This window comes from Eucalyptus grandis, chromosome 2 (assembly GCF_016545825.1).
Source record: "Eucalyptus grandis isolate ANBG69807.140 chromosome 2, ASM1654582v1, whole genome shotgun sequence".
In the NCBI taxonomy this organism is placed as follows: Eukaryota; Viridiplantae; Streptophyta; class Magnoliopsida; order Myrtales; family Myrtaceae; genus Eucalyptus; species Eucalyptus grandis.
The window spans coordinates 19,593,283-19,615,877 of record NC_052613.1 but is presented as its reverse complement, the minus strand read 5'-3'; the positions used below and the strand labels follow the sequence as shown (position 1 = coordinate 19,615,877).

The window sequence follows — 22,595 nt, the reverse complement described above, 5'->3', positions numbered from 1 at the left end:
AAAATTTCTTTTCTATCTCGATGGATGTTTTGTTGACGCAACAATCAATTTTCTTCATCAAATACAGGCAACTTTTAGTAAGTCGAGTTGTTGTTTCAAAAAATATTTCGTCATCGTCCAAATTCCACAAAATCGATAGATACGTACTTTGCACGTGCTCAGTTTCCACCGTAAATTTCTTCCAACTTTCGTGGCCCACTTTTGCTTCTACTCATTTTCCGAGCGAAGTATGATGGGGGTGGGAAAGTCAATTCACCGAAAAAGAGAATTATGCCCTTTTGGAACCAAAATAAAATGACGATTCATCTCGATGCGCGCCAACAGGCAATAGTCGCAGCACGAGACCGAGCAAGTTCTCCGGGCAAAACCGCGCCTTCGCTGTAAAGGAACCCTCCGAGGTGGCCGAGAAGAGCAAAATCCTGGTGATCGGAGACATTGGATACCTGGGAAAATTCATCGTGGAAGCGACTGCTAAGTCCGGTTGCCCTCCCTTTGCTCTCGTGAGGGAGTCCGCTCTCTCTGACCTTGCCAAGGCTGGCATCGTCGAAGGTTTCAAGAGCTTAGGCATCGATATATTTCGGGTGAGTAGTAATAAAAATAATAAAAATGAGAAAAAAAAATCTAGTCTCTCTTCTCTTCTCTTTTAACTTTCACTTCCCTTAACTCACGATTTTTAGTGTAAATTCATTCTAATATCTTTTATTATTTATTTATTTGTGAATTTGAATTAAATTAATTAATTTGACATTTAATATACATGTCCCAATGTGTCGGAAATGACGTATTGGCGTATCATATCATATCATGTATCAGTATCAATGCTACGTAAGATTGTATCGCAAGGTAAATTGTTAAAAAGTTTAGAACTAAATTGACCAAATCGAAATATTTAAAATTGAATTGGTATTGATGTCAAAGGTTTAATAACTTATTACTAATCACTACATATATGGACACTCGTAATGCTGCTTTTTTCTCACATAGAGGTTATGAATTACAAATATAGTAATCTTGTGTTGGTCAATTAATTAAAGAAGGGTAATCTTGTGATCAACCCTCCCAAGAAAAAGAATTCATTGAACCTCAAAATAATAGCATAGCGGCTATGAAGCTCTATGATATCATGCTACCATATGGATGTAGAGTAGCTCATTGCTCATTTTATAATCTTTTTCTTTTCTTTTCATATGATAAAAGTCAACGTAAAGAAAGTAGTTTCAACTACTTCCTCATCAATTATGATTACTTAAATTTATAGCAACATCAAAATTAAATTTTCTTGCTTTTCTTTTTTTAAGTTAAAATGAAACGAAATGGTTATCTTCTATCTATTCCCACTTTCCATGTACCCTTTTTCTAGTAAAGGATTACCTCAATAAGAAAAATTATTTCATTGAAAAGACGATTATGCCCTTCCAGAATCATCCAATGACACTCCGTCCCATCACGAAGACAGGAACCCCCGCCTTTTAGCTCTCTCTCTCTCTCTCTCTCTCTCCCCGATCAAGTTTGCTGGAAAACGCCACGCCCGCTGTGAAAAGACCCTCCAAGATGGCAGAGAAGAGCAGAGTCCTGGTGATCGGAGGCACCGGAGAAATTGGAAAAAGTTCATCGTGAAAGCGAGCGCTAAGTCCGGTCGCCCTACCTTTGCTCTTGTGAGGGAGTCCACTCTCTCCAACCCCGCCAAGGCCGAAATCATCGAAGGTTTCAAGAGCTTAAACGTGAACCTAGTCCATGTGAGCAGTTATTCCCGTGTGATTTGGTCGTTTCCCACATTTGGTGCTGCTTCGAGGAATCGAAGCGTCCCTTGCCATTTGATCATGCTCGGAATTCTGAGAAATGTCTTTAACCAGTAGTATCGGAGTCGATTTTCATCTCAATCTTTCACAAGATCGAGTTGATGGAGTCACGTTACAATTCGGCGTTGCTTTTTCTCTTCTCTGATATTTCGGCCTCGTAAGTTGGCGAAACCAGAAACAATCTCCCTCTCATTTTTCACACTGACTGAGGAATCCCCTTAGCTTCGCATGCTGAAACGAACGAGTACATTTTTAGACAAATCTTGTGAAAGTTTCCATTTTTAGGCAAATCTTATGAAATTTTCCATATGTTTCGTACTGTGTAGATGAATTTTTATACAGAAGTACATGTGGCTGATCTGTAATTCAGATGCCATTGCAAATACCTTGTTGTAACCTTTCAAAAGATTGGTAGGTAATGCATGGACAAGAATTCTGTGGATAGCAGCTTTTTTTTTTTTTTTTAATTTCTCATAACACTTTTTCTTGTCTGGTGAAGGTATTGAAGTCTTATCAGCATTTGTATTTCTCCTTTTTCGTAGTCTTCCTACTGGCCAAAATTGGATCGGTTGATGATTGCTCACTTTATTGATTGTTTTTCCATGCTCATGGTTATTTGATTCTTAGGGAGACATATACGATCAAAAGAGTCTGTTGAGTGCGATTAAGCAAGTTGATGTGGTAATCTCTGCTGTGGGGCGAGCACAGCTAGAAGACCAAGACAGGATTGTTGCAGCCATCAAAGCAGCCGGGAATATCAAGGTTGTGCCATGTCTAGTAATTTCATTTCGAGTTATTATTGTTTGTTTAGCATTTGATTGACGATATAGGTTGGTGTTAGTTGTTAGCTTAAGTCTTTTCTTCTAGTATGAGTGCATCACGTTCTTATTGTGAGGTCTGCTTTGATGAAATGGGATGGCTTCACTTTTTATCTGTAGACTTCACTTCTTTTCTTTTTAAATGGTCATAACGTTGTGTAGAAGTCGTCGGTGAAATTTGAGGCTAACTATTTCAAATTCAAGTACCGGACAATGCTGGCTTCACCATGGTTATGTTTTTTCCTCTAGGTCATCGAAAAAGTCAAAAGGTTTTAAGCACTCAATATGGATTACAGTCATGTACCCCGCTCTTTGATCAATAATGAGAAACATGAACTAGTTAATCCATCAAATGGTCTTTTTCGGTAGAATTATTAATGTAGCAAATAAGTTTTCAGAACCCAGCTAGTGGATAGTTTAGTACTTGTTGCTTTGAGGGGGTTGATGGTTAGAACTTACCTGATATTTTACTACTTGTGAAAAGTATCCAAGCAAGCAGCATCTTTGCATATTTTATACTTGACAGAGTTATCTGGCTATTGCCCTAATAATTAAATCTTCAATTTTCTTTTCTTCTACTTTTCTAATAGCACTTAGGGTACATATGGTAATATTTCTGTTTTTGGGAACAATTTTTCCTATTTCTATTTTGAACATGTTTTTGAGCATTTAAATGCGTTTGATAACTACACAATTTTTTATTCCTGGAACAAAAATGCAATTGGTACGATCCCAAATATTTTTGTGATTTGAAATTTCTTTTAATTTATTAATAATTTTATTACATTTTCCTTTTTTCCTTTTATTTTCCTTCCTCTAGTCGATCGTCGGCCTTGGCCATGGTTGGTCGGCAATTGACGAGGCGACCTGCGAGGCTCAACCTCGCCCGGCCACCATAAGGCCCGGCATTGCCAACCTCATGGTGGTCGGGCAAGGTTAAAGGGGGCCTTGCTGGCAATCGATGAGCTTGGGGTGACCTCACCGGGGGCTAGCGAGGGTTTGGCAAGGTCGTCGGGCCTCGTAGGGCCAGTCGCCAGCCATTGCCAAGGCCAGCTACCGGCTAAGGAGAAGAAGAGAGGAAGAGAAAAAGAAGAAAAGAAAAGAGAAAATGCTTGTTTCTTAACTTGTTCCCAAAAACAAAAAAGACATAAACAAAAAAAAAATTTATTATTTATTTTGTCTTTTTTTAATCTGTTCCTAGGAATAAAAAATTACCAAATGCGTTTATGTTCTAATTTCCGTGCCTAGGAGCAAAAAAATAAAAATAAAGATAAAAGTTTTCCGGAGCATTACCTAACAACACCTTAATTGCTAGTCTTGATTCATTTATAATAATTTTTACTCTGTTATAGTCACATATTGAAAAAAAAAAAATGAAATATAGTCTCATATAAGTTTGTTTTTATTGTCGCTATGTTCTAGTCACATATTGAAGAAAAAAGTGAAATTCAGTCTCTTATAAATTTGGTTTCTCTTTTGCCATAACTCATGTAAATTTGTTGGATGAGGGGAATGCACTCTAGTTTTTTGTTGCTTTCTAATAAAAATACCTCTTCTGAATGAATTAATTTTCTATTTAGAGATTCTTGCCTTCAGAGTTTGGAACTGATGTGGATCGTGTCCATGCTGTGGAGCCAGCAAAAGCTGGATATGCTATCAAAGCCAAGATCCGCCGCCTTGTTGAGGCTGAGGGAATCCCTTATACATATGTGGCTTCTAACTCTTTTGGAAGTTACTACCTTCCGACATTGTCACAACCCGGGGCTACAACTCCCCCTAGAGAGAAAGTTGTCATCTTAGGGGATGGAAATGCAAAAGGTAAGAAGCAATTCATTGAAATGGGCATTTTAATTAGTTAAGATTTTTTTTTGTACATTAACAACGAATTAATTACAGTTGTGATCAAAGTGAGAGGCAATTCTTGAAGCTTGATAATTTCAGGGTAACGTCCTTGTCTGGAGATAATGGGACTCTTACGTCCATTAGTCTTCAATTTCAGAGACTAATATGTGATATGAATGTGTTGTGGTTTATCTTGGTATAATACCACCTAGCAGGCAGATCACGAAGGTTCTCTTTACGTATTTGTTTGGGAAAAGAACATATGAATGCATTTGTCTGCATGTTGTCTAATGAATCTATTTGATAAGATAATTCTTCTTCAATGTGAGCTGAAAGTAGGCCTAGGAAGATTGATGGCTTTGTGATTTATTTATTAGCCAAATTATAAAACTCTCCCCGTCAATATGCAGCGGTGTTTAACAAGGAGGATGACATCGGCACCTATACCATCAAAGCTGTGGATGATCCAAGGACCTTGGACAAAATTTTGTATGTCAAACCTCTTGCCAACACCTACTCGATGAATGAGCTCGTGTCTTTGTGGGAGAGAAAGATCGGCAAGACCCTAGAGAGGGTGTATGTTCCAGAGGAACAAGTTCTGAAGAACATTCAAGGTCAGGGATGCATTTCTATTGGATTTAAGTGCCTGAAATCCTCTCTGTTCTCTCTAACATTTAAAGCTTGTCCAATCATATTGCAGAGGCGGCGGTTCCACACAACATGATATTGGCATTATCCCATTCTGTCTTCGTGAAAGGAGACCAAACGAACTTCGAGATTGAGCCATCATTCGGAGTGGAAGCTTCGGAGCTCTACCCCAATGTCAAATACATGACTGTGGATCAGTACCTCAATCAATTTATTTGATTATCGAAACCGAACATGCTTGTAAATTTCTCACATCACCATGCGGTAATAAATAATATAGGATGCTGCTTCTCAGGATCCTAGTGTGAAATGTCGCTTCTGCTGATCATCACATGGCATGTACAACCCCCAAGTCTGAGGACACTATAAAGTATGAATGTTCAATGTGGCGCGTCTCTGCGGTGCTTGGAGAAGTTGCTTCTGTTTTGGAGTTTGATATGGGTTCATGGGCCAATCGAAGCTAACACAAAGACACGGGTTTCTCTATTTTTGTATGTCAAGTTATCTTTCTTGTCTAAAAGAATAATAAGTTAAAATAGGCGTAAACCGACTGTCAAACTTGTCGCAATTTTGAATTATCGTTAATGTTTTGGGGGATTCTTAGAGGCTGCGAGGGAACAAACGGGAAGAAAAAGAAGCATGCACGATGAATCTGGATAAATCTCGAGCCAAATTCTTATTCCAAAACTTGATATATTGTGGATTATTGTCTAACTAAGCGTGCGTTTAGTTCGGTTTTCCTAAACTCATCATAAGTCAGGAATATCTAATGAAAAAAAGATTAAATAGCTTATTTTGTCACAAAATAACAATCAACAACATCTGTTTTTAACAGGAGAGTTATCATTTTTGAATTTTGTAAAGAACACGCAGCCAATCATAAATCAGAACAATTGATTTCTTTTCTATCTCAATGGAGGTTTGGTCGACACAATAATCAATTTTCTTGATCAAATTTAGACAACTTTTAGTAAGTCAAGTTGTTATTTCAAAAAAGTTCACGTCACGTACTCATTCTCCACCGTAAATTTCTTCTCTTTCGTAGACCACTTTTGTGTGTACTCATTTTCCGGGCGAAGGGTGACCGGGGTGGGAAAATCAATTCACGGAAAAGACAATTATGCTCTTTTGGAACCAAAATAAAAGGACGGTTCATCTCAATGCGTGACAACAGGCAACAACAGTTGCAGCACGAGACCGAGAAAGTTTGCCAGGAAGAATCGCGCCTCCGCCGTAAAAGAACCCTCCGAGATGGCCGAGAAGAGCAAAGTGCTGGTGATAAGAGGCATTGGATACATCAGAAAGTTCATCATGGAGGTGAGTGTTACGTCCGGTCACCCTACCTTCGCTCTTGTGATAAATGTGAGAATGCCAATTTCAAAGCCCAAAACTTTTAGTCATTCATGGATTTTATTTATGGGTTTTATGACAATCCTGCATTTGTCTCTCAAACCAAGGAAACTTCGACACTAGCAGCTTCGGATTGAAGTGTGCATTATCTGACAAGTTCCTACAAAAAGGTTGGACATTCTTTAGTGAATTAAACGAAATTGACCATTGATTTTTAGGAGACTTTTGTTTATGCTTGCTATAATGCAGTGGAAGCGTCTGTAACTGTCCAGTCGCTCCTCTCACCAGAAAATTTCAAGCAGAGCAAAGACCTAAAGCAAACTGATGGGTCGAAGAGAGAGTACCTACGTGGGGTTCCCAAGCTTGAGGATCCTTATGAGGCCGGAGATGGAAACTCTCATTAAGTGCACACTGATGTTGACAGAAGGAGATTCAGCAAAGGCCTGTAATGAGCTTGAGCGACCTGAAACTAATATACAAGAAGAAAGTGCCGCCTGAGCTCTTTCGTTGTGAAATGAAATTGAGTGGATCCTCTTTCCTTCATGTCTGGCTTCCCCAACAACTCCTCAAACTCTCCTCCACGTCTACAGCCACCCCAGCATCTGTGCTGCTCTCTGGCACCAGGATCAGCCCATCCGCCCAGTCGTCGCTGCCCCACTACATCGGAGACTCGCACCTGATGCAATTCCTCATTTGATTGTCATTCTCTTTCTGCTTTTTCTTTTTTTAATTTTGATGGTTGTGAAGTGAAGAAAGAGAACAAGATTTTTTCCATTGATGTGAAGGGAAGAAAGTAGGCGGGAAAAAGAAATTGCGAGCTACAACGATTACAACTCTCCACTGTGGCATGAGAAAAGAACAACTGCAAGAAGGAAATGTGATTCAAACTCGAAGTACATTTCCAGCTGAAAAATCCAATGCTCAGGAAGCTAAATTTGTCGTTGCATCAATATTGCAGACATTCTGATGATGAAAGGCTTACTTAACAGTCATGCAGTTGATTCGATAAGCATTATAAGATCGTGACTAATGAAGAACTGCAGTTTATCCACAATACAGTGATTTAAGTCCTCCAAAGTTCCCCAACCAAAATCAAAACCCTGAACGTATTGCCACCAAATCCTACCAAGCCTAACCATCGGTTGTTGCCTATTTCTTTGCTGTCTTGGCCCGCCGGTAAGACTCCATGAAGAGGTTCGCCTGTTTCTCCAACAAGGCCAGCGATTTCTCCATCTTCACGGGATCCATCAATCCCCATTCCGATTTATATGAACTCGAGTAGCATTAGATCAAACACGCGGCACCCATTATCATTCCAAAAGTAATAGCATTCCACTCTAAACGCGTCGGTTCTATCTTTCTCTTTGTTCTCGTTTGACTTGGATAGAAGACAAAACGCCAAAACAAGTGTTAGACTACGTTCGCAAGTTAAAGGAAAAAAAAAAAATCTTTGAAAGGAGATGGAAAGTGACAAAATGGGAGAATCATTTGGAATCAGTTCTATGCAAGGCTCACAAAATATTTTGCGAAAAATGAATAATTTACAAAATATCTTCTTAAAAATAATCGCTTAACTTTCTTACAATAATGAATAAATGAAAAATATTTTCATAATCCCAGAAAATATTTGGACACAAATGGTTGGCGATGATAAAAGTATTTTTTTTTTCAATTTACTAATTATTTTAAGCAATATAAGTCATTATTTTCAAGCATTGGTACCATCCAGACTTCTCTCAGTGCAAGAACAGTATTATTTTCAAACTTCAATATGGTTCTCTCGAATCCACAACTTATTTCATCCCTTAAGGTTCAATACTTATCTTCCCTAAAACAAAGGAAGCTTAAATTTGATGAGATAAAAGCTGATTCTATTGCCACGGCCGAATTGGCTAGAGCCACAACGAATAGGCCTATGATTATCAGTATTCTTAGAGGCTTATAATTTACTTTGACTTCCAATTTTCCTATTCTTCAATTTCCTGTGCCTTCACTTCCCAACAATGTATTGATCTAATATAATCTATAATTTTAGCTCGAGAAATCCTGCCATCAATTTCAAGAGCCTACGATCGGGTGTCCGAATCGTCCTAAACCCGGACTTCAAAATCCAAGAATCAAGATCAAGTTTGTGTTCCTTTCTTAATCGCTTGTGTCTGTCTAAGGCACAAGAAATGCAATTCTACCGACATTTCCAGTTCGTTGAACTCAAACGACAATCAACCGCCGAGCCTAACTCTTGTAATTTCAACACAAACACATATGGTTGAACTTCATTTTACAAATACATGAGAACACAAGTAAAGAATTGATTATAAACACTAATCAGAGATAAACAAAAAAAATTAACACAATACCTTTGAATTTCTCTCCCGTAAATGGAAACGCTTGTGTCCGCATAATTACGAGAGTGCCCCTTTAAAATCTGACTTTGGCTTTTCTTGGGACAAATCAGGACTCGGGTTGATGAAAAAACATAAGGCTGGAGGAAAAAATTTAATTTTAGGAATGATACTACAAAAAATTCCAGCCTAGTACATAATTTCAAAGTAATACATCCATAATAAAATTTATTAGAATCTAAGGAAAATGGGATAAATGCAACCTAAATATACCGATTTATGATTGTATCATGAAAAATGATTTAGGATAAATACATCATTAGAATACTAATTTGAAATTTTTTGTGGCGCTAAAATTAATTTGGATGTGGCACAAGTATAGTAATTTAGGATAATTTTTTTTTAGTGTTAACCCTTAATATTATCCCAAATTTCATTAATTATAAATTACTCAAGAAAGTAAATTTGAAATATAATTTGTGAAACTTCAATATATATGTAAGGGACAAAGCAACAAGAAGCCTTAAACTATGCACACTATGATGCATTTACACTAAACTTTTTTGTGACACAAAAAACCCTAAACTTATCCCAAAAAATCCCAAACTTATAATTATTTTAATAACATAAAAACTCTATATATATATATATATATATATATATATATATATATAATGTGTCATGAGAATAAATGTTTGGGAATGTTTTAAAATAAATTTATCGCATGGATACAAGTTTATAATTTTTCATATCATAAAAAAAAAATAAAAATAAGTGTGTACAATGAGTATAATTTAAGATTACTAATGAATTTTTTTCCATGTACAAATATTTCTTGTAAACATAAGAACACCTCGACATGAGATGGATTTTATCAATTGGCCATTCTAAAATTCTCATTAACAAGCATTTCATTTGTAGAAAAGAAAGTATTCTATAAGAATTACTTTCACTGCGGATGTTGAGAATATCATCATCCATCACTGCAGAATCCACTCTCTCTCTCTCTGCGCTGCAACTGCGAACAGTCAATCAGGTAAAGATGACGACTTTGCCCAGAAATCAAAGATCTCTCCTTTCGATCTGGAGTTCTCTTGGTCTTGAATTCCCGGATCACGCATTCGTTGAAGAAGAATCTGCTTCACCCATCTTCTCTGCCGCAGGGAAGACCAAGAAGAAGGAAGAGAAGATAACCCGAGAGGAATTCGATGTCGGCCGGGATGGCGACGTCGCTGGACGCAGCCGAGGGCCCGATCCCGACGTCGGCGGTGCTGACGGCGTCGTCGAAGCACATCGGGGCGAGCTGCCTGTCGGAGAACGTGGCCTTCCTCAAGTGCAAGCAGAAGGACCCCAACCCGGAGAAGTGCCTCGAGAAGGGCCAGCAAGTCACCCGCTGCGTGCTCCACCTGTGAGCGTGATTCTCTATCTCTCTCGCGGCTCCCCGATTCAGTCGCGCTCGCCTTCGATATGATTGTTGTTCTTGTTGTTGCCGCATCGTTTGTTCGCTTATCTGAAATGCGAGGAAGTGGGGGCATTTCTTGCGTCGTTAGATTGGCATATGTGATTTGGGGAATGTTGCTGAGAAAACCCCAAAGAGTAGAGCGTGGGATTTTCTTAGTTGCTTGTGAATGTCTTGAAAATGGGCAATTGGAATCATTAGCAACTAAGGATGGTATTGGGAAAGGTTTTGGTATAAGGTAGTTTGCATACCGAGTTCGATATGTAGTCATAATGGGTCTGGAAAGCACAGAACATGGTTTCGGGTATCTGACTTACAGTCGCATCTCGATTCCCATTTGGCCAGTTTTTAGCTATGCCTGTTCATATGCAGTTAAGCATGCGATCTTTTGAATGGATTTTGATGTACAATTTAGTTTTCTTCACATCCACATTCCACACAGTTTCTAACACAATTTTGTGAGAATAGGAACAAGAATTCCAACAGAATGCCCCTTGCTTGTGTGTTTTCTCAAGTTCATCTCCTCCCTATATGAGTTCGTAAGGGAGTCATTAATGGTCTGGAGAACACAGAACATGGTGTTGGGTATCTGACATGGGGTCGCTTCTCAATTCCCTTTTGGCCAGTTTTTAGTTATCCATTTTCATATGCGGTTAAGCATGCAATCTTTTGAATGGATTTTGATGGACAATTTAGTCTTCTTTACATCCACATTCCACTAAGAATTGAACAAAATTTTGTTAGGATAGGAACAAGAATTCCAAGGGAATGCCCCTTGCTTGGTTTTTTTCTCAAATTTGTCTCTTCCGTAAAAGTAAAAGAGGGAGAGAAGGAAAGGTACATTTGGGGAAAAAGACTCATTTAGCTTTGCCACTTTAACGCAAGGAACATTCAAGTGGAATTGAAAAAAAAAAAAAAAAACACAAGCAAAGGGCATTCCATTTTTCCATCAGAATCAAAAGTTAAGAATATTCCTCTTTTGATTCAATTCCTTTATCAATGCCGACCATCCCTTATTTCATTCGTTCATACACCACCGTATATAGTACTTCACAAGGAGCTCCTTTCACATTTGGCTGGGAGCTTCCTTCCTTAAACCTCTTTATCATTTTGGTTAAATCAAATGTAGTTGAGTAGTATCTTGGGTCTTAGTGCTGGATCCTAATTCCAAATCTCTTGGTAGAACAATTATTTCTGCTTTGGTAGAACAATTATTTCTGCTTTGAAGGTAGTTATATAGGTTGGGCTTCTGTTTTGTGCAGCATTTAAGACTTAGTGCTTTAGAATCAGTATGGTTGAGTTTTCTCTCCATTAAGATGTGTGCGGGATCTATGACTTTTGCTTGGATCAGTAGACTTTGCTTACACCATTTGATGAAAGGGATTTCATTCTAGATACTTGATGATCTTGATATACAGAGCACATGGCTTGGTGACTGACTTATGGGCTATGCACTTTCAATTTCAAGTGAGAGGAATGCAGTCTACTTCTTTTCATAGTTTTAGATGCAGACATACTTGTGAGCCTCTAAGTTGTTGCATTACTCTGTCTTCATATTTGGGCTGCACAACCCTTGCATTGGCAAATACAAATTGGCTATAAGCTTTACTGTCAATGATTCATGACGTTTGCCCACATACAAATGGTTTTTTTGGAAACTTAAATGGAGGTGCTGGAAAAATTTGTGACACCTCTTTCAACTGATAAAAGTAGCTGTTGCATTTTACTTACCACTTTTCGTTGCAGTATCTAAACCATGTATTTTTGGCTATGCAGACTGAAAGATCTTCACCAGAGGTGCACAAAAGAGATGGATGCTTATGTTGGTTGCATGTATTACCACACAAACGAGTTCGATTTATGCCGCAAAGAGCAACAAGCCTTTGAAAAGGCATGCCCATTGTAATTAAAAGGGGGTTAGTACCTCGAATCTCAACTCTTTAATAACTTAGAGCAGCTTCCAAGGTAGCAGATGCTGCTGTGGTTCAAACCCTCTTGAATGTTGTCAAGATGTTGCGCTTGAACAGCTCAAGTTAGTCTTTTTTTGAAATGTCTGAGAGCAATAAGTCTACTCTTGTGCGCTTAACTACTGATGAACGCATTCCTTGTTGGAAGATTTTTTACCAATGCTACCTTCAGTTTCCATTAGATGTGGCAAAATGGTGACATTATCTAATTTTTATAAATCTATTTATTGTTTGAGTATTATAAAGTTTGAGTCAATTGAATATGTCAATATGAGTGTCTCTAGCACTATTCATCTTTTTTAACTTAGGGTGACGCAATTTGTCCAATTTATTGGAAATTATTAATAAATTAGGGAGAGAATTTCCAGAACTTGTCAAACTGATGATTTTCTTGGGATTTTGCCTCTATTTTGAAATGGCATAATGGCTATGATGATGGTCCGATCATAAGTGAATTAGAAATAAATGGAGCTCTCCACTCATATGAGAACATTTCTTGCATTTTTTTAATCCCTTTCAACCTTTCCCTCCATTTCGAGTGTGGAAATAGTGTGGCCTGTTTTTGTAACTATTTATTTTATAATAGGGTGTTCCATGAGCTTTGAGTCTATTCATCCCTTTGAGTTATAAAAAGCTATACATTTCCTATGATTATAGACGTATCGAGTTTTCTAATAGATCTGTACCATTGTAGATTTGTGAGGACGCGAGTCTACTATTTTTTTTTTTAATAACGTTTCATATTTATTTTTTAGAGAAAAATTCCAACTTCTTTTCAATTCTACCTTTTTTGTCATTTAATTTTGTAACAAGAACGTGGCAGCACTGCCACACTATTTTTTCATCCGCTGAACAAATATTCACGTTCACTCGCAGAGAAGACATGATTTGACCTCCAGGCTGAGATACTATGAACCCCTTGTTCTTCAGATTTAGGTCATTGACAGACGATCCTCATGTAAATAAGGCTTCCTAGAGGGAGAGAAAAGTCCAAGCTCGGACCTGGCCTCCATCACATTGGTTTCATCCTACATTTGCGAGTAGTTTCACTCACCGTTATGGCATTTGAGTTCACCTATTTGCCTTTAGTGTCACCTATTTGTCTCAGTTAGACATTTCAGCGTAATTCATCCAAATTTTGAGTGTCCTCATATGCTTAAGTCATTCAATTTGGCATGTCCAACTTTCTTTTGAATAAAAGGTTGTTTGACTTCTCATTCAAAAAACATGAGATTCATGAGTTAGTTTCATTTTTTAAGAGAACTTTGGGAAGTAGGTCACGCAAGTTTGTCTGTGCAACTTGGCAAGTTCGTTTTATTTGCAAGGCGAAGAAATGTTTCTCATTTACATGGAAAGTACAGTACAAACATTGAAATGCAATTTGGTAGTACCTCCCATTTTGCTTCTACCGAACTGAAAGTTACTCAGGGCCTTTTTCTTTTCATCTCCTCACTCCGATCCAAACGTCTCATTCAACAATAAATTCAAGAAGCAGGATAACAAAATTCAAGAAGTAGGATAGGTGTTTCTCTAGACAGGGATGAGAAGGCATGGTTGGACTTCGACAATTCCAGGGTCCAGCTAAGGGAAAAACTGCAAACTTTTGCAATTAATAAATTTATGAAATTGCTAGTAAATTTTAATAATGTTGATAAAACATGAAGGCAATATAAAGAGATTAACACGGAGTATGAAAAAATAACAAAGATAAGTAAGAACAATGAGCGGAAAATAAACCTGATACAAGTCAGGTAAAGAATATACATGGCCTTATTAGTGGGTCTCGAGATATAAGCCTCCATGAGCTAGAATTAAATTTAAGGCTAATTTTGATATAAAAAAAAAAGGAGAGAATTCTCTACTAAAAGATATACTTGAAACAAAGACTTATATCGAAGGGATCCATAAAATCAATTATGGGTTTTTTTTTTTTTTAAATTTTTTTCTTTCTCATTTTTTATATCTTTTTATCTTTTTATTTAGTGGAAGAATAGATCACATACCTAGAGATGGATAGACATAAACAAAAAATATTGAGAAGGAGAGTGATTTAGTGAAATGAAAAACCACCCAAAGAGATACAAAACAAAAAGATTCAATCTCGAGACACATCCAGTCAAAAGCCACATTCATTTGAGGATAGCACTCAGCACATTTGAAGAAGACATTTGGCCATTGAAAGTCACCTGTTAACAAACCGAGGAACCAAGTCATAAGTATACCGATTCTTCTATTGTCGACTTATAATAAACACGCCAGCTTTAGTACATGTATCCGAGATAAAAATAATTGTGCAACTAAGTAAAAAATGAGAATATGATACAGGAAAAGTTCCTAGTCGACGCATGAGATGGAGCGAAAACGAACCAAGCATCATAGACTCAGATGGCCATCCAAATACAGATTTCAGATTGCAAAAACGAATTAAGATTTTGCCTTGATGTTACTGCTCGGAAATTAAGGAGCAAACAAAAGCATAAATCGCAATTATTTGAGAAAGGGGTATGTGACTACGAAAACTTAAGAGAATCTCATGCAAGGAAATAGTGTTGTTAATTTTTCAATCATAACCAACATATCTGTTAAACAATGAAATTCCAATTTATTGGTAAGCATGTCAAGGCATAAATCACACTCGAACCAGTAAGGCATTAAATTGGCTCAGAACTTAAAGATCAACGAGTCGATATCGATTTCTCATCCAGAGTTTCTTATTCTTTATCTTTGCCGTGAAATTCCAGCACCATCCACTTCAAGAATCAGAGAATTATCATCCACGCTTCGATCTTAGTTTAGAAGTCCAAAAAAATCGTATCTGAAGATATGGTACCGACTATCACCGACACAATGGCAAGATTCCAGCCAGCAATTGAAGAGATCAGCAACAAACTTAATCTGGACGAGAAACATCATAAATGGATAGAAACTGGAATACACGAAAATGAGCAACTAAAAGTGTAATAGCAAAGTAATTGAACAGAGAGATGCTTGACTTAGCTTATTCTATTGTCTTGAAGGTCCAACCCGTATGTCTCGCTTTATGGGATCACTTCGTAGATAAATATCAAAAGACCAAATATATGTGCCCATTGAAGCATGAGATGGTTATTTTTACTAGGGGTGAGCAACGAGTCGATTAAAAGATTCCCTGTGTGATCCGGCATGAAATTGATCAGACAGGCCAATTTCCATGTAAAATATTTGGAAAACGGCCTGGACTTGATAGGTTTCTCATTAAAGGTAGAATCGGCTCAAAACCAACCCTAATAATATATATAACATTATGTTTGAAATTATTGTCATACAATTTGCTAAAATATAATCTCTCAATGTTTAGCAAAATTTTTAATACCATAATGAATAGTAGGCATAGCCTTTGCCTGTCAATGGGCATTGATAACCAAAGGAAAAAGAAAGGCAATGTCTAATCTCATGAATTTAGGAAATGCATTAAGAATATACGGAAAAAAATATATAAATAAGTAATACTCAATCGAATCGTAAGCAATAAAATAATTTTATAAAGAGTTCCTAATTATTAAAATCAATAATCTATATTTATAATATAGAAAAGGAAGGAAAAAATATGATTAGATCATATTTCCATGGTAGTTAAAGAAAAAAAGGATTGGGGGAGACCATCCAATATGAAAGATATAACTTTTTCAACCTTTTCAAAACCAACTTAATTATTGCGAGATTTCATGGAAATCAAACACTTGCTGATGTTTTGGGTTGTAAGTCGAACATTTCACTTTCAGCACTAAAACTATTCTTACTAAAATATGATTGTTGCGTATGAAAGAATCATTCCATCGAACAAAAGAAAGTAATCAGATGTGACCCCTTTTGCAAGAAGTAAATGCAAAGAAATCCCTTTCTTGTGTTAATGGTAATTGAGGAGGCAAAGAAAGGGATCAATTCCCAAGTTTCCTTCTTGTGTCGACGTAAGAAAGGAATGTTCCTCTTTTCTTCCTCTATATATAATGTGCGACGAGGAAAAATGCAGGCCGCACTCAAGAACCATTCCTTCACTATTTCATATTTTGTTGCTTGCATTTCATTCGGGCTCGCTGCTGTCAAATTCGGTCCTTCAATATCACCGGTACTCCTGGTAATTTCGCTCTCGAAGTTATTTTCACCATGCATAGGATTATTGTTTTAAGAATTATAAGATCAGTGGTTTGTTTTCACCAGAATTTTCGTTTGCCTTTGCAAGCATGTTAGACTAGTAAACACTAGAAGCATGCACAATCTATGACAAACCAATCATGGACCTCGGACTCGACTGCGGTGGGTCCCATAGGCATATTGATTTAGGCCTCATCTTGGAATGCGCATAAAGGATGAGAATTCCTATCTTCAACAACTCTAGTTGGTCCACTTCCCCCGGTGGATTTCAAGCTCTACACTTTCACAAGAAGTAAAGGCTTATTTTTGTTTTATTTTTTAATCTAGTTCTTGTGTGAAATAACCTATAACTACTAAAGGCTTATTTTTGAAAATCCTAGTAGAGCAAGGAAGTTTAGAAAGAAATGGAACGACATATAATTGAATCAATATCCATAGAAATTTTGAACATAAAACTGACGTGGAAGGGGGAGTGACCAAATCCAACAACTAATCGTGATCAAGAGTGAATAAGAACGTGCAATACCTGCTATCCTTATTGAAGATCTCAAGCATCTTGCCAAATGTTTCGTGAAATCTTCAATTTCATGTTAGGACCCCTGCTAATACTCATAATTCAACAAGAGTTCAAATTATCGCCACTTTATATAATTTTTCTTTGTGCAGAATAGGTTATATGTTGGAGTACACTTATCTTTACTTGCTTGATGTGATTTAGAATAGAACTTGAGTGTAACACTAATCAGAAAAGCGGCTTGATATAGAGTTCAGATGAGATTAGGCACAAATTGACAAGCACAGTGGACTTGGACTTGATGTCTTCATTTTTGCAGTGGTATTCTCAATCCCTCTCTCTCCTGTCTTGCGGATGCCCTCTGTCTCGGTCTCGCCAACGCCGTCTCATCTCCGTCTCTCGCCATCTCGGGGGTTGTGGGCTTTGCTTTTGTTGGTCGACCGTCAGTTAGCCCATTATTAGCCAGGTTCGTGCTTTCTTATAGCAACTAATTAGAGAGAAGCTCTGTGCTTTTCTGAAGATGAATATAGCCTGGGCATTGTACGGGCGATAATTTTTATTACAATTGATTTGCCTTGATCTTTTACTTATTATGATATGGCTCAAATTTGACCATAACATTTCGAAATTTAAAAAGAAAAAAATCCTTTTACATCACTCAAGATCACTCATCTTTGAGTGAAACAAAGATTGCTCAGGGAAACTATCAACGTTTTTTATTTGGATTTATAGATATGACTTATACGGTGTAAACGTGGCCCTTGACGTTTACATATTAGGCTATTAGCGTTCTCCAAAATGGGCACATAAAAACACATAAAATGTCCCCAGCTTCCAATTCTAAATAGAATTTAAAAAAAAAAAGATTAGCCAACTTTAAGAGCTGTTTTACCATTGCACATATTAAAATTAAAAGTTAAAAAACATCCTCATCAGCTTGCTTTTATGAGCCCACCGCAAATTGGTACTTCAATACCAATGTATAATTTCTTTCACAAAATGTTTCAAACTACTTCATTCACACAATACTTCATAATCTATTCTTTTCATTTTACTTATTTATTTGGGCAAATGCAAAGATTCATGAACTTAAATTCATTTACCATGTGAAGTGAGATTCTGAAGTTGCCCAGGCAGCTGTAATAACGTTCTGTCTTCTCAAGATTGAAATCCCGTTAACTTTAATATTTTGATGTCACTACTAAACAACGAAACCATAAAGATGGGCATCATTCGAAAATAGTAGAGATTCATGAACATAAAGTATTTTGCCACGTGAAGTTAGATGCTGATGTTGCCCAGACAGCTATAATGCTTTTCTATCTTCTCAAGAGCCAGGTCCAACTGATTTTAATGTTCGACGTTATTACTCGACAATTGGGGCATGCATGTGAACGTACATCGATTTCTTAGGAAAGCATGTGAACGTGCATGGTTTTCTAAGGAAAGCATGTGATGAAACTATTAAAATGGGCACCATTAGAAAATGATGGGAGTAATAAAATTTATGAAAAAGAAATGGCATCCATAAAATGCCTAAATATATGATTTCACGTTGCATAAATGGAGAAGTTTTGGTATTTGCCTAGTATAGGAAGAGATCTTTAACGAAATTTATTTAGAGAATAGGAAAAAATAAGGAACGAATGAAAATGTATAGAAGTATTTATTCAGAGAAAGCAATTAAATTTGAGAGATTTGCAAGGAGAGTGAACTTTCCTATTCGAACTGCAATGTTTTAAAATAATATTAATAATGTCCCATAACAACATGGAGAAGAGTTTCGAATTGAAAGGTATAGTGTTCATATCAAGGCGATAACAAATTGATCATGCTACCCACGCATACAGAACGGAAAGAATCTCTATACTAATGTATATTGCGTGTGTATGTCCATATACCCTAATTTATAACAGTTCGCACCTCAGGTAAGTTTTGATAGCAACTTTGCCATACATCAATTCCATCCCAAGAATTTAGAGAACGATTGGCTATCCTTTGAAAAGAAATTAAAGAACGAAGCCTCGAACTAAAAATAGTAATTTCAAGCAAAAATGTTGACAAAGCAAAACCTTTCATTGAATGATAATTATAACAAAATCTAGTAAATCATCAGTTGACCAAAATATAGAAATTCTTTAACCCTCTCCGAATCGCTGTAACGTGATTAATGCAATTTTTGAAAATTCGGGAGTCTCTATCCAATGAAAGCCGAGTTGTGGGGTGGTTTATGAAACTGTTGGGAGATAATCCTTAAAAAAATAGATGAAAAAGCAGAGCTTCTTTTGAAAAAGATTGATTCTTGGGGAAAGTCAATTTCATCTGGAATTTTAGATTTAATTCTTAATAACAGCTTACAATTAGGCATGATTTAGACAAACCAATCGCAGACCTTGTATGCATTATTGATTTTCTTTTCTTGCATGGATGATGCGAATTCCTATTTTCAATAACACGAGTCGGTCAAAGAAGTTGAAAATTAGATTTGTCGACATTTTGATTTGCCAGTCTTACATGTCAACCTAAACTTCTTGTACAGGTTTTGAGAAGCCTATAGCCTTGGAACGACCGTACTGGTATCTTCTGATCGATAGAGAGACAAAGTAAAAGGAACACCGAGAACAAAAATGGCAGAAGCTCTCATTTCTAGCATTGCGGGAGAGATCGTTGCTAGTCTAGCTTCTCAAGCAATAGAAAATATTGGAAAGTTATGGGGCGACAAGCATGAACTTGAGGCACTTAGGGAGAAAGTCTCCACGCTTCAAGCTTTACTGGATGATGCAGAGGAGCAATACTACCAGAGTCGCGAAATCAAAGATTGGGTTGATAGACTGAAGGGCGCTTTTTATGACGCACTGGACGTGCTTGAAGAATACAATGTAGAAGCTACGCGACAAGGACTGAGAGGCCACAATAAAATGTTCAGGGAGGTAAGGAAATTTTTCTCTGGTTCAAACCAGGTTGCTTTTATATTGAAGATGAGTTACAAAGTAAGAGCAGTGAAGAGAAGAATAGAAACCATTGAGGCTAACAGAAAATTCGACTTGAACACACTCCCCGAGAGAGAGTGGATGAAGAGAGAAGAGACACATTCCTTTGCATGTGAGGGGGATATTATAGGGAGAGATGATGATAAGGAGACTGTTAAGAATTTTTTATTGGATTCACACGTGAAAGGGAATGTTTCCATCCTTCCAATAGTTGGTATTGGTGGGCTTGGAAAAACAACTCTTGCTCAATGTGTATATAATGATAAGATGGTTAGTGAACATTTTGAATTGAAAATGTGGGTTTGTGTCTCTGAGAACTTTGACATGAAAAAAATAGTGAAAAATATCTTAGCTTGTGTGACGAAGGGGAAGGAGAAGAAGGAACTGAATCATGATGGGATTGAACAGTTACAACATAAACTCAGGGAAAAAAATTGATGGAAGGAGATATCTTTTAGTTTTAGATGATTATTGGGATGAAGAACTAGAAAAATGGCTCAAATTGAGAACATTATTGGTGGAAGGTGCTAGAGGAAGCAAGATCCTTATAACGACACGTCTTCCTTCGGTTGCGGATATCACCTGCACTACTTCGCCTCATCTTCTTAAGGAATTATCTGAAATGGAGTCTGTCGATTTATTAATGCAAATGGCTTTTCCAAAAGGAGAGGAGACACAAGATCCTGACTTGCGACCTATTGGCGAAGAGATAGCTAGAAGGTGCTCTGGTGTTCCATTGGTTGTTCGAACTGTTGGAAGCTTACTATTTTCTAAGAAAACAAAAGCCGAATGGTTACATTTTAAAGATTATAAGCTCCCAGAAGTATCTCGAAGTAAAAAAGAAATAATGTCAGTTCTTAGGCTAAGTTACAACAATCTTCCTTCACATTTAAAACGATGTTTCGCTTTTTGTTCATTGTTTCCCAAAGATCATGAGATAAATAAGCAGACTTTGGTCGATCTTTGGGTGGCAGGAGGATTTATCAAGCCATCAAATACAAGTGAGCCTTTAGAAGACATTGCCCATGAATATTTCATGAATCTACTTTGGAATAACTTTTTTCAAGATTTTAGAGAAGATCCAATCACAAAAAATGGGATTTGCAAGATGCATGATTTGATGCATGATCTAGCCTGCTCGGTTGCAGGGAATGAGTGTTGGGCGGCAAGGGATGACATGAATCAAATAAATGAAAGAACTCGTCATATATCCTATGGTTCCACTTTCAATTTGATGGGTGAACTTCCAATCTCACGCTTGAAACCAAGTGTAGTGAGAACGTTTTTGTATACTAGAGGTTGGGGAAGAAATCTAACAAGTGAAGTAGACCTACGCCAATTAATTCAAAATTTCAAGAGGTTGCGCATCTTGGATCTACATGCCACAGAGTTCGAGAAGGTGCCAAGGTCCATTTATAAGTTGAAACATCTCACATATCTCGATCTCTCTTACAACCGTACACTCAAAAGGCTTCCTAACTCCATTACGAGATTGCAGTGCTTGCAAACACTTAATCTCTATTGCTGTGATGCCCTCGAAGAGTTGCCAAGTGACATAAGGAAGTTAGTCAACCTTCGGAATCTATACATAGATGGTTGTGACAAACTTAGTTATTTGCCACGTGGAATAGGGGAATTGAGTTCTTTGCATAGGCTAACGAACTTCATTTTGCCCAAAGATAAAGCTCATGCTAAGAATTATTGCGGACTTGGGGAGCTAAAGGGGCTTAATAACATCCGAGGAGAACTTTCAATTGAAAATTTGGGATACGTAACAAATACGGAAGTCAAATGCGAGGATGAGATATTGATGGGGAAGCATTCTCTGGAATCTTTGACACTTAGTTGGAGCAATTACAATACTGATGAAGTGCTGTTTGATAGACTGAAGCCGCCCTCGAATCTGCAAAGGTTGAAGATCCAGGGATATAATGGTGAGAGCTTTCCCAAGTGGATGATGGATAGCCTTGTATCTTTCTTGCCACATTTAGTTGACGTATCGTTCCGTGTTTGCAAAAGATGTGAATGTCTCCCCCCACTGGACCAACTACCTCGGCTCAAGTCTTTATATATTGGGAATCTGCCTGAATTGGAATATATCGAGTCGGACCAATCATCCCCTTCACCAGCATCATTTCCTAGTCTATTGAAATTGAGGATCATTGAGTGTAAAAAATTAAAAGCCATGCCACTAACTCCTCATCTTGAGGAGTTAGATTTGATTTATGCCAACGGAGCGTTGTTGATAAATCAGATGATGCTTGGCCTTAATAAGTTGAAGAGACTGGTGATCCGATATACAGAGTGTCCAGAATGTTTGCCTGAGGAGGTTTTCCAAAGTCTCACTTCCCTTGAATCTCTTCACTTCGAGAGGTGTTATCAGTTGACTTCCCTCGGGCAAGGTATGCGACATCTATCCAGTCTCGTGGATCTCTCTATTAAGGAATGCAACAAGCTGGATATATCCAAAGATGAAAGCGGCAACATCTTGGATTTCCATGGAGGCTTCGAATCTCCGCTCCGTGGAAATCATTCTTCTTCCCAAACTAGAATCTCTCCCACGGTGGCTTCTGGCTGAGACCCACAATCTCGAGCATCTTAGAATTTTGGGATGCTGCAATTTGAAGGATATACCAGAGCAGATCGAGGCCCTTCAATCACTTCAAAATCTCGCCATCGCCTGCCCCTCGTTGACATCATTCCCTGAAGCAATGCGAAGGCTCATCCTTACTCAC

The 22,595-nt window shown here is 37.5% G+C and overlaps 2 protein-coding genes and 1 pseudogene across 4 annotated transcripts; all 3 read left to right on the top strand.

Moving 5' to 3' along the window:
* Positions 1-1,452: 1,452 nt before the first annotated feature.
* Positions 1,453-5,528, top strand: LOC108957833 (annotated as a pseudogene).
* Positions 5,529-9,732: 4,204 nt separating this feature from the next.
* LOC104425507 (NADH dehydrogenase [ubiquinone] 1 alpha subcomplex subunit 8-B) lies at positions 9,733-13,372 on the top strand. 3 transcript variants are annotated; one of them, XM_039305890.1, is made up of 3 exons: positions 9,733-9,835; positions 9,963-10,207; positions 12,035-12,470. In XM_039305890.1, exons 2-3 carry the CDS (start codon positions 10,008-10,010, stop codon positions 12,162-12,164), a joined length of 330 nt encoding a protein of 109 aa, XP_039161824.1. In that variant the 5' UTR covers positions 9,733-9,835; positions 9,963-10,007; the 3' UTR covers positions 12,165-12,470. The 3 variants fall into 3 exon arrangements, with proteins under 3 accessions (XP_039161824.1, XP_039161823.1, XP_039161825.1); XM_039305891.1 differs by adding an exon at positions 13,102-13,372 and having other exon boundaries at positions 9,781-10,207; positions 12,035-12,174; XM_039305889.1 differs by having other exon boundaries at positions 9,778-10,213.
* A 3,822-nt stretch (positions 13,373-17,194) lies between these two features.
* Positions 17,195-21,253, top strand: LOC120290316 (disease resistance protein RGA2-like). Its single transcript, XM_039306259.1, has 2 exons — positions 17,195-17,336; positions 19,410-21,253. Exon 2 carries the CDS (start codon positions 19,498-19,500, stop codon positions 20,296-20,298), a length of 801 nt encoding a protein of 266 aa, XP_039162193.1. The 5' UTR covers positions 17,195-17,336; positions 19,410-19,497; the 3' UTR covers positions 20,299-21,253.
* Positions 21,254-22,595: the final 1,342 nt, after the last annotated feature.

Coding starts and splice junctions, on each gene's coding strand:
- LOC120290316 (XM_039306259.1), top strand. CDS start 19,498: ATGGCAGAAGCTCTCATTTCTAGCATTGCGGGAGAGATCGTTGCTAGT.
- LOC104425507 (XM_039305889.1), top strand. CDS start 9,842: ATGACGACTTTGCCCAGAAATCAAAGATCTCTCCTTTCGATCTGGAGT. Junction 10,214..12,034: donor TGCGTGCTCCACCTGTGAGC/GTGATTCTCTAT, acceptor TTGGCTATGCAG/ACTGAAAGATCTTCACCAGA.